Here is a 19211-nt window from a genome sequence, read left to right on the forward strand (position 1 = left end):
AGACCCTGGGTGTGGTAGGAGGACTTGGTGCTGACCCACAAGTTCAAAGAGATCCATGCTTGACTTCAGAAGGGGTGCTACGACTTTGTACCCTTCTCTCGCTGCCTCTTCCTCGACCTGGACCTGTTGGACTATTTTGTTTGGTCATATGTCGAGAACATTACCAACATGACCTTCCACAACAACAAAGCCAGCCTGATCGTTGCCATCTGTCGAGTATTCGCTGACTCCTCCCGGTGCTTGTGGAAAAGGCATGCTCCCAGTTCCGGACCTGCATGAAGACAGTGATTGAGGCTGAAGGTGGTTACATTGAATAGATGCCAGCTTTATTATATAATCAAGTTACCTGAATTGATTTTTTCAATAAAGGGTTTAAAATAAAGCTGTAATGATGTTTTCTTTAGAGAGACAATTTTATCATTCCACCAGGTAATTCTTAATTTTCCATATCTATATATATAAAAGCGAAAATGTGTGTATGTATGTTTGTTTGTATGTATGTGTTTGTGTGTCCGCTAAAAACTTTTGACAGACACGACGAAAATTCACAAATTCCATCATGTATTTACTTTAAACTTTTGTGAAATTTTAACAATTTGATATCGATTAATAAATATTTTCCCAAATTTTAGTTTCCTTGGAGTATTTTAAAGGATTTTAGGGGTATACAATTTGAAAATTAAAATCTACCTGATTTCTATTGAATTAAATCCATTATATCCGTATCTTGATTTTAATTCATGTAAGTGGACATAAAAGTCATGCAACACCGTTTTGTTGAGGGAATTCATTTTTACTTGTCCTGGGACCGGTATTCTAGTTCATACATAATTATGTAAAAGATTAAATGGAAAAAAAAATTTTTTCAAGAAACTTAAATAATAATAATAAAAAAAAAAAACGCTGGAGACAAAATCAACATGAAACGGAATCTACCTTCTGACTGTGTGTTTTGCTTAAAATCAACCAATGCATCCGATTCCACAAATTCCCAAGTATTAACTGCAAAGAAAAAAAAAAAATAACATTATAAGAGATCATAGTCAGTTAATCATGGAGTGCCATGCACTTGAATATGAATTATGGAATACTTACGTCATACTTGTATGGTGTATTGTTATTATATTTTGGCTGGTGAATCGGTCTCATCTGAGGGCTCTTGATAAGGTACAGACACGTGTCTGTAATTTGATTGGCCTGCCCCACCCTTTTTTCTTCTCTGAAACCTCTCTCACAGATGTGATGTTGCTAGTCTCAGTCTTTTCTACAAATACTATTATGGCATGCGTTCTTTATAATTGTCTGATCAATTCTTTGTTTCCTTTATTTCAGCTCTCTTTGTAATGTTCACATCAAGAAGAACAGAAGTCAGGCGATATAGCATACTTCTGCTTGACAATGTAAGGCTGGGCCAAAGTCTTATGTGGGTATATGTTTGTATGTAAATTTATTATATACATGTGCGTAAATATATATAAATACAATTTACGTTAGGCATACATTATCTATTACATCTATAAAAGTGAGAATGTGTGTGAGGACAATTCTCAACCTATATACTCAACTAATTTTTGATTTACAGATTTGAAATTTGGTATATATATTAATCAGCCATGTAGAAAACTTTTTAATCAGTTTTCATCTGGAAAAAAAAAAGGGCTGCTAACGGGTAAAAATTGAAAAATTAGTACATGGGGATCATCGGATTTTTATCTGTTTGCTAACCGTTTTATGAATGCGCATGCATGAATAGTACCAGTGACAGATTCCTTATGTTAAAAATAAGTAGGTTTGAAAGCACTTTAAAGAGTGTGTCAAGCTGGCCTAATGGTTATCGTACTTGACTTACTGTCTTTAGGTTTTGATTTCAATCTCGGCTGTAGTAATTTTTTTTTTAACTTACAAAAAGTGAACTGTTTAGAAAAACATAATGCTCGCATGTACATATATTATGTAAATTTAAATGTAATACAAGCAGACATCTCGTTCCTCAACTCTCTACATAGTGGGCTTGTAGACAGTCTCAAATATTAGCTCCTTATGTTTTAAAGTATGACTTTCATTGTTTCTTGACTTTGACCGTTGCAAAATTGAATTACTTCCAAGTTAGAGCATGGCTGATAATTTGACCAAGTTTGATGACGATTGGTCAAGTGATGTAAATGTTAGGCTGTACATAAGCAAACAAACTCAATCAAAAATATATCCTCTTTGTTAAACTGAACATATTATTATCCCCTTTTCATTTGCGTCCAAGTTGTCTTGTTTTTATTCATCATTAATTTATAAAATACCAGTGTTTGTAAATATGTCAACTAGTAATCATGAAGGAATTATGTTTGTAAAGAGATGTATCATGTAAACAGGATGCGTTATAGACAAAGGGTTGAGTTATTACCAAAAATGTGACTTTCACCTTTTCTACTAATTTAATTTTGGAATAGCAATGATAAGGTAGAGAAAGCGATAGTAAGGAATAAACAAATTCCTGTTAAACCGCCCCCCCCTTAAGTAATCCACTTTATAAAATCTTCATTACTAATGATTACTACGATATTATCCCATTAATTACTGTACATGCAATAACCCTTATCCCCGAGTAGTCTCCGGGCCTTGATAAGTGGTGACTTCCATGTAAAAAAAAAATTGGATAAAATGGCATCAACCACTAGATTTCAAAGTTGGTTTTGTACTCTATCAATTTAGGAAAGGATGCTCTGAGCAACACTTCCCTAGATGTGACAACACGACTCCATCTTAGAATATATTTGGTTTTTATACAGGCAGAGAATTGCATCAGGAGTGAAATGGCAGAATGATCCAACCACTTATCCAGTGACCTTGATAAAGGATTTAACATAAAACTTTTATTTTGGGTTGTTGTGAAGGTCAGCTTTAGAAGCCTGCCTAGCAGTGGGCTTCCTCAAAACGGAAGTCATTCATTTCAATTGGTGCCAAGTCATGGATCAGAGCATTGGTAGTTGAAACAAAGAAGTTTGGTTTTGGACACATTAAAAATAACCAGCCTCCGTTTCCCTCCATTGTACCTCAAGATTGAAAGAGAGAGAATCAGAAAGATCTTGGTTATTACTGCATCTTGAAGTGTTGTCATAGATGATCATATCATCTGTACAAGTGTTGCCGAAGGATTTTAGAATGCAATTTGCAAGATCATTAATGAAGATCAGGAAAACAGTTAAGTTTAAAACGGATCATTGAGACATGCTAGCATCAGATTTAGAGAGAAAGGATTTGATGGCTGCAAGGACATTTGTGGCAAACCCTATCATCAAATGCTCTGTCAATAGATTAATTGATTCTATGTGATATTACAGTCAGCATATCAGTTTTGTTGATGTTCCAGGACAAAAACCATATTGCTTATCGCTGAGTAGGTTCCATCCATCCCTGGAGGGGCACAGACCATCTACAACTTTGTAGATGCTTTTGTAACGAGAAGTTTTTTTTTTCAGGTTGAGGATGCTGGCTTCACGCCCAACCTTTCCAAAAGGTACATACAGCGCCTAGCCTTTCCTAAATGGTCACCCATCTGATTTGGGCCAGGCTCAATGTTGCTTAACTTCGGTGATCTGGTGAGAACCTGTATGATTGTGCTGTACATACACCAAGCAGGTTGTGTTTGCTAAAGTGATTGGCAACTTCTCAATTTATCACAGATTCAAGCAACTTGCTCATTGTGCACAAGAGACTAATTAGTCTGTACTGAGATGCAGAAGACCAATCTTCAGTATTCTTAAATTCTTGGCAGACCAATGAAGTTTACCAAGGTATTGGGAAGCATTTCTTCTTTAAGCAACATTCGTACAATTTTGTAAAAATGGGACCTAGTTCCAGTTGCAGCTTGTTAAGCATTATGATCGGAATGTTGTTAGAGTCAGTTGCTTTGTTGGCATCAAGTTTCTTGATAATATTGCAACATTTAAAAATAGATAATCTTAAATACTTACCTTCTGAAGGATAGACTTGAACAATGTCTTCCGTTTCACTCAAGATGGAAAAATCATCCTCATAGTAGCTTCCCACTTCAGATCCAAGAGAAATACTTAGACTTTCTATGGAAAAAAAAAATTAAGCAAACATTAATTTAATCAAAAATTATGAATTGCTTGTATTCGATGTTCTCTAAAATTTATTTTTCTCTATCTTTATCCAAGAAATGCTGTATAATCTCTCAATAACATACAGAGGTCTTCTGAGGCCCTGGGTCAATTTCTTACTTATAGACACCAAAGATTCAAAAAAATTTTTTTCATTGACAGGGAATTTTGGACAAGCACTAATTTAACTTCCAAAATTCTATGATTAAAAAAAGTTGAAACAAAACTAAAACTAAAAATACTTCTGAGATGTAATTAGTAATATATAGCATACTAGCAGGGATATCTGGCGTTGCCAGGTTCCACAAATAATAAATAGAAGAAATGAAGATCTGTTTGGACACACCTGCTACAAGGATATTGAGTACTTTTTCATTACTATATGTCAATTCAATTATGGGCAATGTCGATACCCCCAACCCTATCCGAGTATATGGAGGGGGAATTTGTTAATTGTACTTTAATGTAACAATTTCAAAAACAAAAGATATGGTAAAAATCTGATTTAATTTGAAAATCCTACTTAAAAAATGGATAAAAACACAAAAATATAATCCCTACCTCCACCCCCTAAAAAAGTACCTGACCACTTCCCCACCAGATTCTTTGGCAGTTACTCCCTCCCCCAATCAGATTATGGGAGTAGGGGAGGTAAATAAAAGATTAAGGGATACAAAGAGAAGAAGCTATTCTTAGGATATCGAGCACTTTTTGATGTCTATATCCCACTTTCTATCCCGTGCAAAGCGATTTTCTTAAATGCTGCCTCAGTTTAGAAAGATTTCTCTTTACTGTTCATTGTAACAGCTGTGTTACTTTGTGCATGGTTATCTCAGCATGAAAAGTGAATGCCTTAAGCGAACATGCCATCCCTCAGAGTAACATCGCAACGACATTGCAAATTTATGTTTTTAAAATGAAAGTAGGAATGAACGGCATTAACACAATTTACATAATTGTTGAGAAAGAGCTTTGAAGCAAAGATTTTTACCCACACTCCCACCCTTCAAATAAAATGATATTTGCACCTCAGAGAACTGATGATTTTTTTCTAATTTTTACATATTATACATACGGATTACTGTTCTTTCAGTCAATACCATATTCATCATGGGTCATTTCGTATATTTTGACTTTTAGTTAGACATACAAACACACACACACAAACTATTCTCTTTCATATAATAGACTAGAGAGGTGGCGGTATCCAGTGTTGTCCGGTTGTAAAATATGGTTAAAAAAAAAAAAATGAGACTTAGGTGCCATCAGCCAGAAGAAAAACCGAAAGCAAAATTTTGTAAGCAAAAAAAATGCTGTGTGCTGGGTGCGAACTTGCATAACTTAAGTTTATAAGCGAACATGTTATCAATCAGACTATGACGACATTGATGTTTTCAAACTTAGCTTTTTAAAATAAAACAACAAATCGACCGTTCGTGCAGGCAGGATTTACAAACAGCATCAAAACCAAGAATTTTACTTGAACCCCTCCTCCTTCAAACAAAACATTTCTATATGAAATAATTGACGATTTTTTCTAACTTTTTGATATTATGTTTCTAATGGTACCACATTTGTGCTGCTTCAATGCAAATGACCACAGGTTTTAGCGGACATACAAACACACAGACATTTGCCCTTTAAATAATAGATAATAACACAGTTAAAAATGAGAAGGCAGATTTTCATTAACCAATCATATCCTTAAGAATTCCATTCATGCTTCAAAAATTTAACTTCTGCAGTAGAGAAATTCTCATCTTTATATTCAAACGAAATGAAAGAGAAATTATTTAAAATATTTATATTATTAGTAATTAGCAGGTGGGACCCAATCTTATTGGGATTGAATCAGGATCAACAAATGTTCCACACTTCCAAAACTTTTATTGTTATCGAAATCTGTGGAATATCCCATTTTTGAATTAAATCGATTCATTGCCTGCTTTAGTCAGGGACCTACCATGGTGCATTGGGAGGAAGCTTCACATGCCTCCTTGCAGTGACTTAGTCCACAATACATCGTCTACATTGCACTGTAGAGAACCTACAGTTGTTTTTTATATAATGACTTAAAGTTTAAAATGCAATATACAAGTATAGTTCAATTCTGCTCTAAACAGAAACATTCATTTTGAATGCACTCCTGTCTTACCAAAGCTGGGCTCTTCTGCTTGTGCAGTTATAAAACTTCACAAATGCACTAGTGATGTTAGGCTGTATAAGGGTGTTAACTCTAGTTAAAATCGGACTGTTCCTTTTTAATCAGGTTTTTTCAGTTATCGATTTTCGATACTTATGAGAGGCTTTCCGATAAAAAAACTTATCTAAGAACATTCCCAAAGATATAAAGTACTTTAAGTACTAAAGAAATTTAGTTAAAATTGACCCAGTCATTTCAATTTCGATAGGAAACGGATTCACACATACACACACAAAGCCAAATTGCTTTTTATATAAAAGTAAATAAGTTGTTTGCAAGAAACTAATTTCACTGTAAATGATCAGCAACATTTTCTTAAGAAATTAAAAAAAAACATTTAATCTGATAAAAAATATATACCAAAAACATTTCAAAACAACTTTCTGGTGACTTAAAATATAAAATGAAAATAATAAATAATTTTACTTTTTTCAAAATAAATAATTTTGCTTTTTTTCAAAATAAATAATTTTGCTTTTTTTTTTTCAAAATAAATAATTTTGCTTTTTTTTTTCAAAATAAATAATTTTGTTTTTTTTTTTCAAAATAAATAATTTTGTTGTTTTTTTCAAAATAAATAATTTTGCTTTTTTTTTCAAAATAAATAATTTTACTTTTTTCAAAATAAATAATTTTACTTTTTTCAAAATAAATAATTGTAAATTCTTTTGAGGTTTACACATAAAAAAAAGAAAAAAGAAAAATTAAAAATCTCAAATTAAATCCAATTAAAATTTGCAAGAACATATAATTACTTTTGGTACATAGGAATTTATCAGATTCTGTTCTGACAGCACATAAAACTGACACTAAACTGAGTATGATGATTAGGGTTTGTATTACAATCCACAGATTTGAAAAAATGGTAAAAATTCAAATACATAGCAAATAGATGTTATCAAAGTCAAGATAAGTTACTCTTCTACCCATCTGGAATACTTTTTAGTGGTTTTGTTCACTTTAAAATGTTTAATCGCTTCGAAAAACAAAATGTTTAGCATTTACGTGATCAGAAAAATGGCAGTGTTCTTGGCTCCCAAAATTCTAAATTTAAAAAATTAAAACTTTAAACTAAAAATTATATACTGTTAGAAACCCACCCAATATATATCACAGTAAAAGATTGGGTGTGTTTCTAACCGTATTTTGTACAATTTAGTTTTAACTCATTTTCAAAATTTTGAATTTTACAAGCGAAGAGCATGGCCATTTTTCTTGCTCTCATGTAAACGCTAAACACTTTGTTTTTCAAACCGATTAATAAACATTTTAAAGAGAGCAAAACCCACTAAAAAGTTTTACAGGTAGGTTGAAGAGTAACTTATCTTGCCTTTGATAACGTTTATTTGTTATGTATTTGAATTTTTACTGATTAGTAGGATGACGTGGAGGAGAGTGATGCAGATGTGGATGATGATGTAAAGTTTGATGATGATGTAACAGAGCGTAATGATGATGTGGAAGAGGATGATGCAAATGTGGATGACGATGTAAAGCATGATGGTGACGTGGAAGAGGGTGATGGTGACGTGGAAGAGGGTAATGTAAAGAATGATGATGATGATAATGTAAAGGGTGATGATTATGATGATGATGGATTAGCTTCTTACCTTCTGAGTTGTACAGTGAAGAGTCAGTAAAGGCAGACGACATATCACTGACATATTCCATATTTGTCGAAGTGTCATCATCAATATGTTCACAGGGACCTCCAGCTGAGACGAAAAAAATAACATTTTGCATAAAAGATCACAAAATTCCATACGTTAACTTCTGATCAAGCTACTTCAGTAGGTTGGGTGACATAAAACTAGGAACGAACCATGTAGAAAATGTATAGACAACACCTAGATAAGAATTTGGCTCATACTTATGTTGTCAGGTAGAGAAATGCAGTCTCAAGATTGAGTTATGTTTTTACATTGACATATATATATATTAGATAAGAATTTGGCTCATACTTATGTTGTCAGGTAGAAATATGCAGTCTCAAGATTGAGTTATGTTTTTACATTGACATATATATATATTAGATAAGAATTTGGCTCATACTTATGTTGTCAGGTAGAAATATGCAGTCTCAAGATTGAGTTATGTTTTTACATTGACATATATATATATTAGATAAGAATTTGGCTCATACTTATGTTGTCAGGTAGAAATATGCAGTCTCAAGATTGAGTTATGTTTTTACATTGACACATAGAAATGAAAATTAATGGGTCCTTCCCACCCCCCTTTTTTAAATGGCATTCACTCTAGACTAGATAAACTGTAGGGAGCTGCTGACATTCTTCTATATACAGTGCCTGAAATTCCCAAATGGTCACTCATCTGGTACTGACCAGGCTCAGTGTTGCTTTAATTTGGTGATCTTATAAGAACCAGTATATCAATGCAATTATGTCAGAGGCGTTTGGACAATCTCAAAACATTGTGAATTCACTACCCTGCATAGCAGCAGCCGAATAGCATAACGGTTGGAAATGCAGACTCGTTTGGGCGGTCAAGTTTTGATCCTGGCTTGAGGTAGTCGCTTGTTTGATACAGCAAAACAGTACTTTATGTGGATGACTAATATATATATATATATATATTAGACACACACCCACAGTATATAATAGATCATATAATTTGAAAACATTTGTTTTTATTTTCTTAAAACTTTGCGAACATAGTAACAATTTTATTGAAAGATATTCATGGTTGTCTTTTAGAAAAATTAATTTTTAAAAATTTACTTTTACAAAAATGGATTTTGCAGATTTTATCAAAGTGAACACAAATAAAGAACAAAAATAAAAGAAAAGAAAAACAGTGAAGAGTGTTACCTGTTGAAAGCGTTCGGCACTTAGCAGTGAAAACAGCTCCGCAGCAACCCTTGGCAAGAAAAGAAACAGGTTGCACATCATCCCATGATTTAGGAATTTGAATATGATCATCCTCAGATGTCACACCATCTGTGTCTTTTAGAGTCTCCTTTAAAATAAAAATAGAATGTAAGTATGTTACAAAGTTTATTATTTTTATTGGTCTAATTATTTACAACACTAAGTGAAAAACTAAAAAACTTTTAACAATATTAGACAAACAATTTTAATGAAAAGTAGAAAAAAAAAACGACTGATTTGTATACAAACAAACATAAATTAATTTTGATGACTAATTTCACAATGAAATAATTTTGTAAAAAAAGGAATTTATTTTTTAAGTTTGTTTTAGTACTTGACAATGATTGATTAATCATAAAGAAAACTTAATTAACATGTAATTAATGTGTAAACTGTTTACTTTATACAAAAAGACATTTTAGATATTTTTTTACTGCAGAAGTCAAGAGAAATAACCGATTACATGATTACTTCCCTTTAATGTTTAGGAATATCCAGTAAATAAAAGAAAAAAAAAAAATCTCCACTCTAAAAGTTTTTCTTTTACAGAAAGGAACTGGTGTGAAATTAAATATATTCATGCCAATAACAGTGTAAGGAAGAAAGAAAAAAAAAAAACATGAGTTTAAATCAAATATCAATATGTAAGACAGATTTCTATTTGGGCCTGACTTTGAAAATACCACAAGATAACTTTATAATATTAAATAAATAAACAATATTAAGAACTTCCAGATTAGAATTTTGTAATATTAATCTATTATATAAAAAGCAGTTGTCTGTGCGTATGTGTGTTACCCCGGGGGGGTTCCAAAGTTTTCAAATGGAGGACCATATGACTTAGTTTTTAGAGCTATGCGGGACAAAATAAAATTTAAAAAAAAAAAAAAAATGGCATTTATGCACTTATGTTACTATGCTATTTTTAAATAGTATTTTCAAGTTAAATTTAAATTTTATAATATCTTTTTTTTATTAAATTGTTAGGTGGAAGTACAGAATAGTTACAAAATACTCTCCTCATGTTAAGAATGGCTTTCTAAATCATAACATTATTTCAGCACGGTAACATAAGTGCAATAGTACCAAAAAGAAAAAAAAATATGACCTAGACATGTTTTATACGGTTTTACTCATTAGTAGAGCTATGACAACAGAATATTCTTTTCATCGTTTTGACTCTCGAGTATATATCTGACATGGTTAGACAGTTAATCAACCAAGAACCACATCACTCTATATTAAAGCATATAAGATATTAATAGTATACACTTGGGAGTCAAAACAATGAAAAGAATATGCTGTTGTCCTAGCCCTACTCATTAGCTTTGCTTTTTAATGAAACTGGTTCTCTAATAATCTTTCTTAAAGAATGAGGTTCTTTTAATCATTTTCTGAACAAAAAGAAAAGCCACCACACTATTTTTACACATTTCCATAAGAGCTCCACGGTCCATATAAAGATTTTGGTGGGCCAGATCTGGCCTGCGAGGAGTAGTTTGGAGACCTTTAGTATATCCTACTAAAAGTAAAAAGCAACAAAGCAAATACACACAAAGTTGGTATTTTCTTTGTCAGTATTACTTTTAACCTGACACAGATTTCGTCAGGGAGGTCAGTTTTTTTTAGACACTTTATATACTAACTAAAGATGAGTAACTGATATTTTAACCAAGGAAGTACTTTCGTTATGCCAATTAAATTCTAGAAGAATCTATAAAAAGGAGTTGTGTGTGTGTGTGTGTGTGTATGTCCCGAGAAAATGGGCTGGGTTGAAGAGAAAGAGGAAAGAGATGGTGAAGATAGGTAAAGAGAGATGGACAGAGAGAGGTAAGTAGATAAAAGTTTTAATAGTAATAGGTTTCACTTTTGCCCAAAGCAATGCCATGTACCTCTGTTAACATAGAAGTTGAATTAGTAGAGTTAAAAGAATAAAAAAAAAGAAAGAAAAATGTTTCAAACTGGACAGTTTAAAAAAAGAAAGAAAACGTATCAATCAACATAAAGAAAATGAAAAAAAATGTTTCATTATAGAAATAGATTTGCAGTTATCAAGCAAAACTCATCCCCCAATACTAGCTGTGGGTTTGTCAGACTAAAATAAAAACTGAAAAAAAAAAATTATTCAATACAGAATATTTCCAGAAAATTTTCTTGTTTATTAAGATGTATTAGAATAAAAAAAATAAAAACTTTGGGGGAATATTCTGTATTGGATATGTTTTTTTGTTTTGTTTTTTTTATGATGTTTGATTTTAGTCAAACAGGCTCACAGCAAATGTGGGAAGACTTTGCTTGACAATAACCAGATTTGCTTCTCAATTTCTTTAAATACTTGAAATGGATTTCAGTTTCTTGAAATATTTTAAAAGGCTTTTAGGGCACACTATGGGCAAAATCTACCCTTTAAAAATTAAAATATTTCAGATTTAATTGAATTTGATCAATAATCATCAGACACCGATTAAGCAAAGTCTCGTTCAACTTATTTCTAAAGATGCCTTATGCTAAAACTATGTTTTAGACATTTTCTTAAATCAAAATCATGCAATTGACTTTGATCAAAATTGGAACAAGGATTTTAAAAATAAGGTTTCTTTACATTATACTTTGATTTTAATCTTTGTAAGGAGACAAATGTGAAGTAAATTTGTTCTATATTTTATCATTTAACTAACATTTCATAGTGTATATATATATATATACAGTAGCATGGATGCCCGGCGTTGCCCGTGTGTTTAGATGTGCATGTTGAGCCAAAAAAAAAAAAGTGGTAGTAGGAAGGCAGGCTCGAACCTGTACCGTGAAGGAGGAAAAGAATGGCACAAAAAACGTGGCGTCTTTGCTGTTACGACCACCGCCAAACTGGAAGTGACGTAGGTTTAAATTAAGGCTAGACAATCGAAAGGAGAGGATGACTTTCAAAAATATCGACAAAAAAGCGACCCCCACTATAGAAAAGTGCCTAGTTGAAGGTGAAGATATTAATGTTTTTAGTTAATTTTTCGATATTTGTCGTCTGAAAGGTTGAACTTCAAAACGATACTGATCTTGTGAAAATCCGTCACCTCTGTCGAAGTTTTTGTCGGAGGAATTTGGTAGAGTTCTCAAAGGTCAAATCGTTGAACTTTTACCCCTTAACAGCCAAATTTCTGGCCGAAAACTGGTTACAAAGATTTTCTCAAATGTCAGTACCCTGTATATCAAATTTCGAGTCTGTAGACTTAAAATTGACAGATTTATTGCGTAGGGAAATGTACACAGACACACACACACAGACATTTTCACTTTTATAGATATACTAGCATTTCAGCCCGGCGTTGCCTGGGTGTTTGGATGTGCATGTTGAGCAAAAAAAAAAAAAAGTGGTTGTAGGAAGGCAGGCTCGAGCCCGTACCGCAAAGGAGGAAAAGAACGGGAAAAAAACCTGTCGTCTATGCTGTTACAACCACCGCCAAACCGGAAGTGACATTTTTTAAACTTAAGTCTAGACAATCGAAAGGAGAGGATGACTTTCAAAAATATCAGCGAAAGAAAACGACCCCCCTCATTGTAGAAAAGTGCCCAGTTAAAGGTGAAGATGTTAATGTTTTTAGCCAATATTTCGATATTTGTCATCTGAAAGGTCGAACATCAAAACGATACTGATCTTGAGAAAATGCGTCGTCTCTGTCGAAAGTATTGGGTAGACATGCAAACATACATACATACATTTATATATAGGTAACTAAAAATTTTCAACCCAAACCAATGAAAAAGCTTGCCCTATCTCTAAATACCCTTTATGTAAAATTTCAAATGTTTAGACCAGAAATTGTCTGAGTAATTTGGAAGAGACCGCAGAAGTCAAATTTTTTAAACTTTGACCCCTATTATGACCCCTTAACATTAATTGTTTTGGACTCAAATCAAGTTATTAAGTTAGATCTATGTCCAAGGAACCTATATCTAAAATTTCAAGTGTTTAGACCGAAAATTGTCGGAGGAGTTTGGTAGAGTTCTCAAAGGTAAAAATCGTTGAACTTTGACCCCTTAACAGCCAAATTTCTGGCTGAAAACTGATCACATAGATTTTCCCAAATGTCAGTACCCTGTATATTAAATTTCGAGTCTGTAGACTTAAAATTGACAGAGTTATTGCGTAGAGAAATATACACACACAGCCAGACACACAGACACGTTCACTTTTATATATATATAGATAAATTGGAATGTTTATTGAGATGAATATTATTTTATTCATTTATTTATTGCAGACTATTATCCTCATCTTTTAGTTGTTTTTGAATGCTTTGGCCAACTATTCCTCTGACCACCTGATGAAGGCCAGAGGAATAGTCGGCCAAAACGTTGTGAAATAACAACTAAAGATAAGGATAATAGTTTGCAATAAATAAATGAATAAATCTCTTCTCTTTCAGGGGATTAATTCTACCTGTCCTGGGAATAGGTATTATTATTTTTTTTTTTTTATATATACATATATAAAATGTTGCCTATATTTTTGATGCCTGATCCATACTTTTCAGCAAGCATTGCTCCATTACTTTTCACGAAACACGTATTCTATTTTATTTATATGCTAGCCTGAGTGCCCGGCGTTGCCCGGGTGTTTGGAGGTATTTGTCATCCGAAGGGTCGAGCTTCAAAATGATACCGATTTTGTGAAAATCCGTTCCCTCTGTCGAAAGTTTTAGGCCGACATACAAAAATACATACATACATACATTTAAACAGACAGATGAGATTTATATTATATATGGAAAATTAAAAATTACCTGGTGGAATGATAAAATTGTCGCCCTAAAGAAAACAACACTACAGCTTTATTTTAAAACTTTTATTGAATACATCAATTCAGGGAACTTGATTATGTAATAGAGCTTACAGCTATTTAATGTAGATGCTTTCAGCCTCAATCACATCCTCGATACAGGTCAGAAACAGGGAGCATACTTTTTCAATATGCGTCAGCAGAAGCTCGGCAGATGGCAGTGATTAGGCTGGCGTTGGTGTTGTGAGAGGTCATGTTGGTGATGTTCTTAATGAATGACTAATCGCAGTAGTCCAGCGAGCACAGGTCGGGGAAGGAGGAGAAGGGTACAAAGTTGTATCACTCCTTCTGAAGCCAAGTGTAGATCTATTTAGGCTTCTAGGCCAGCACCGAGTTCTGCTGTCACACCCAGGGTCTGCCAGCAGCCACCTGATTGCACCAGGCGATCACCACACTATTCCAGATACACTTTAGTGTTGACTTTCAAGCTGACTTCGAAGATTTGAGGTGGCATAATGTGGTCCTCACTTGAAACCACACCAAAGATCATAACCATAGCAGAAAACTTTGTTGAGTTGTGCCCTCAAGCATTGAACTGTCAAGATTTGCATTTTGAGGGTGCTGGCAATGGTCCTGATGTCATAACTTGGATCAATAGAGAGCATGAGTTGTACAGAGGCGCATCTCTGATCTCGCTCGTTGAACATTGTGTCACTTTCAGACATGATAGAAGGTTACCTATTGCTCTTTGGGCTTGTACACAACTGGCCAACTAATAGATGCTCTGCAACAACAAAAGAAAACCGGTTTTCATCAAATGAAAATGGAATCATGTCGTTTTTTTAGGGCAACAATTTTATTGTTCCATTCGGTATAGAAATCTATGTGGGTCGTTCCGAAAGTAATGTTTCCTATTTTCTTATTCCGCCTGAATGGATCAGAGGTGATTGCAAATTGCATTTTATGATGACTGAAGTCATGCATTCATGACCTGAAAGTTTCATCTTTCTGTTGCAGATATTGATGGTGTGATACTCTAAGAAAGCAGCCCCTATCATGGATATACGGCAGAAGCAGAAACACATCATTGAATTTCTTCATACAGAAAAAATTGACCCGATCAACATTCGCCAGCACCTGTTGAACGTTTACAAAGCAAATGCAGTTGATATCAGCACAGTTAGGATATCAGTTTGTCAATTTAAGAGTTAAGAGATGGGTTTGTCAATTTCAGAGTGGCGACAGATGTGACAAAGTGAACTCCAGACTTTTACAACTGAGGTATCTAGACTCATTCACCATTTGCAAAATGATGACTATGTAGAAAAATAAATTTTGGAGCACAAAAGATTTCTCGTTTTAATGGTATGACTCATCTTTGTAGCTCTTTAACATCTTAGTTTTGGAGTAAGAAAATAGGAGGCCTTAATTTTATAATGACCCTTGTACTATATAAAAAGGTATATTTTTTTTTTTGTCTCTGCGTGTATATGTATTTATGTCTAGCTAAAAAGTAAAAAACTATGCAACAAACACCCACAAAGTTGGCATATTCTTTGATCGACATTGTTCCAGGTGAATTACATCTTACATTTAGAAAAAAATTATTAATTCTCTGGGGGTCAACTGGGCCAGCTTTTATTAGTCGATTTTTCAGTGTTATTATGAACTAATTTGAAAAGAAAAAGCTGACTCATCACTCAAGGAATCTATTACATGAATGAGGTGTGTGTGTGTGTGTGTGTGTAGAGAGAGAGGAATGGACTAGACAGAGGAGAAAGATGGAATTGGAGAGAGAAGGATAGAGAAAGAAAATAAAGCGGTAAAGAGATACAAATTTGAATAGAAATAGGTTACACTTTTGCTCCAGGCAACACTGGATAACCCTGCTAGTTAAAAAATAAGAATAAAAATAACCAGGAGCAGGAGTATACAGGAAATCCTCATTTATGACCAGGCAACATCAGGTGAACCTTCTAGCAAGTAATAATTGTTGTAAAATTACATGGTGATCGTTTAATCGATTTTATCAACTGACAAGGATCAATAGATCAAGCACAGAAGCAAGGTTCTGATACGCATGTGATTAATGCCATCAAATATATGCAGATGATTTAGTAATCTTCTCATAAGTAACCACAAAGTTGTATGGTATGTGTAGAATTAAAGACGAGAGTCTCATTATTTGGATTCATTGAACTATTGTTCTCATCTTGAGTGTGATTTTTACAATGCTTTGGTCGATGTAACCTTCGACTTTCTTCAGGTGCATATTGTTGAACTCAATGTCCGCAAGGACCCGTGGTGCCATGGTTAGAGTACTTGGAAAAAAGTCAATTGTAAAAGTGATATCCTCATGAAGATTGAAGGTTTAATTCCCAGTGTGGGCGACTGAAAAATAGAATTGCTAATTACTTAGAGCCTTTATCCAGTCATGGCTGATGGAACAAGAGCGTGCTACTCCCATGAAATAAATAAAGGGTTCCGTTCGAAATTCCGTCCAAATTCCCGGGTTTGAGAGAAACATTTCCGTGTTCAACAAGAATCAAGTACTTACAGAGGTTGTAATTCATACCAGTTGAGGATATGTCCCCCCCAATCAGTTTGGTTGCAGTATAGTTCTGTTTAGTCCTAGGCAGGCCACTCTTCTAGGCTTTATCGTATCTTTGAAAAAAAGGGTTAGTTTATTGCTAGCCACCTGAAACACCACTTCTGAGGAATGCTAATGAGGCTGCCCAGGCATTTTTTTTTCTTTTTTTTGCAAATCAGAGTGCACTGCGAAGCCAGAAAAGGTGAAATGTAGTATCAATACAGATACTACACTTTGCTCTTCACAGTCAAGTTCTAGACAAAGGAAATTTTTTTTTTACTTTTGTATCAATTCAAAGTGTTTTTTTTTTTTTAGAAGCTGGATTTTTATTACATTTAAAAACTGACCTTGTGCCTAATTTTACCCTCATGTGGAAGTAAGCAAATAGAGACTAGCTGTACTTATGTGGATGTTATTTTTATTTTATTTTAAATAGCTCCCCACCATCACCACCACCATTAATTAACTATAATGTTTTTTTTTCTTAACCAAATTATTATTTATTTTTTTAATAGGAACTTGAAAATTAAATTATTATGATATAGTGTGGTCATTAAATTATTAATTCAATCAAATTGGTATAAAACCATAACTAATTGCTGTTAAAGTTTTGAAACTATTTAAAAAAAAAAAAGTAATGTTTGAAACTATTTATATATTTGTAAACGTCTAATTTTTTTAATAAGCAAAAATTTGCTAAGAATTTTAAAAGCAGAAATTACTTTCTATTCAACAATTTAAATGATTCTGAATTCCTTCCAAATCTTGAAGTGTTACCAAGACATTCTTGTCTTTTTTTTTTCAATTATTAACAAAAAATTAAAATGTCCAACTTGTTTATAAACAGAAATGCATTATGGTAGATTTAATCTTGTAATTAAATATAATTTTTTGAAATAGAATTTTTTAAATCTGTTTTACTTTATGCTATTGAATTTGTTTTAATTCAATAAATATTCAATTAATAAATTCAACGTTTGGTTTGGCCGTTTTGTTTTCCAGCATATCAACCTTTTCGGGTTATTTAATGCTGAATCCAGTAATTTTGGAAAAAAAAAGGTTTCTTTATATTTTCAAATATTTATCATGTTTAGTTATAGTATATTGACACTTTTTGGATTATTTTATGCAGAAGTCAGTAATTTGGGGAAAAAAATTTAATGATTGAGTTTTTTTTATATTTATTCATAGTGTTTGGTTTGGTTGTTTCGTAGAGGAAAATTGTTTTTATTTTTTACTTTACAGAACATGATTGATTTTTGTAAAGGGAAAAGAAAAAAACTATAACATCAATGTTTGATGCACTTTAAGTCAGGATTGGTTGGTTGTTTTTGTTTTACGGCATATTAACCTTTTTCAGGTTATTTAATGCCGAATCTAGTTATTTTGAGGAACGATTTTTAATGGAGTATATTTTTTTTTTTTTACGTCAGATTCTATTCAACCCATAGTTGGGACCTTAACAGGTACTACCACTCCGGTCAGAGCGGACCTGGGAGCAATGGCAATTAAAGGGTGGCTCCACACTACCCAAAGCCCGCAAGGTGGGGCCTCACCATCGGATATAGTTTTAGGTCTTTAAGTCAGGAATCCAATATCTTCAGACAGCCTGATCTAGTAGCACCTGGAATTCAATGCTTAATAATGAAAATGATGCAAGAAATCTGCACACACGTGATGCAAATTGATGCGAGAAATTCACAGACACGTAAAGTTGTCGCATAATTTCTATTAATATATGTGTGTTTATGCCCTAAGGCAAAGAAAAAAATCATCATGATCATCATCACCAAAATAGGTAAGAGTCTTCAACAAAAGTTGAAGAGTAAACAGCGTGGTCATCATCATCATCATCATGGCAATTGTCATAATCAATGTTGGCTCAGCTGATTAGTAGCAAATTGCCTGGGTTTGTCAGCAATTAAATGAAATGATGAAATAATATGAAAGGGTGGCGGTTCGTATGAGAGCAAAAAGTTAGTCATGCCCACGAGAAACGCTAATAGCGCAGATTAACGTTAAGCTAGTTAAAAGATTACAGAAATAGGATTTGGAAGTTATGCAAACGAGTTTCCAAGGAAGAAGTGATCCATTTAATTTGGCAGAAGTATCGTTTGATGGCACAAATAGAATATACAAATATATGAAAACAGTAGATACTTTTTTTTTACTACCAATTAGATTTTGATCATTTATCACTAGCAGGACATGTGCTCAGTCGTTGCCCAGATAGGAATAAGAGTATTATTGTAAACATGTACTCTATGCTAATTCACCGAAGAATGAATTATCTCCTATTCCGTTTTGCTGAACAAACATGCAAGATTCTCAGAGTTTTAATGCTATAGATACAACTTTTTAGGCGATTATATGTGAACAAACGGAAAAAGTTGGTATTAAAAATTAAAACAAAAAAAGATTTTACAGTGGATGAATCACTTTTGTATTTGAATATAATGAAAAATGATCACACAGTTCTGGACTAGACAGCAACCTGTAATAATTAGGATATTATTTTAAACTTGTACCTATGTTAATTCACTGAAAAAGAAAAATAAGATAAGGTTCTACTTTTTTTATTCTTTTTAGGTAATTGCATGTAAATAACCTGAAAAAGTTGGTGTTAAAAATAAAG

At 33.1% G+C, this 19211-nt stretch overlaps 1 protein-coding gene across 1 annotated transcript in view; it reads right to left on the bottom strand.

The window, feature by feature from the left end:
* LOC145269507 (uncharacterized) overlaps nt 1-19211 on the bottom strand; it is a 66421-nt gene that overhangs the window by 30286 nt on the left and 16924 nt on the right. The window contains exons 2-5 of the mRNA XM_080125248.1: nt 9153-9300; nt 7932-8036; nt 3969-4073; nt 937-1002 (exon numbers count right to left, since the gene is read on the bottom strand). Coding sequence (XP_079981374.1) covers nt 937-1002; nt 3969-4073; nt 7932-8036; nt 9153-9300 — 424 coding nt within the window. The remainder of the gene's footprint in view (nt 1-936; nt 1003-3968; nt 4074-7931; nt 8037-9152; nt 9301-19211) is intronic.

This window comes from Euprymna scolopes, chromosome 4 (assembly GCF_053919585.1).
Source record: "Euprymna scolopes isolate OS-2025 chromosome 4, ASM5391958v1, whole genome shotgun sequence".
NCBI lineage: Eukaryota > Metazoa > Mollusca > Cephalopoda > Sepiida > Sepiolidae > Euprymna > Euprymna scolopes.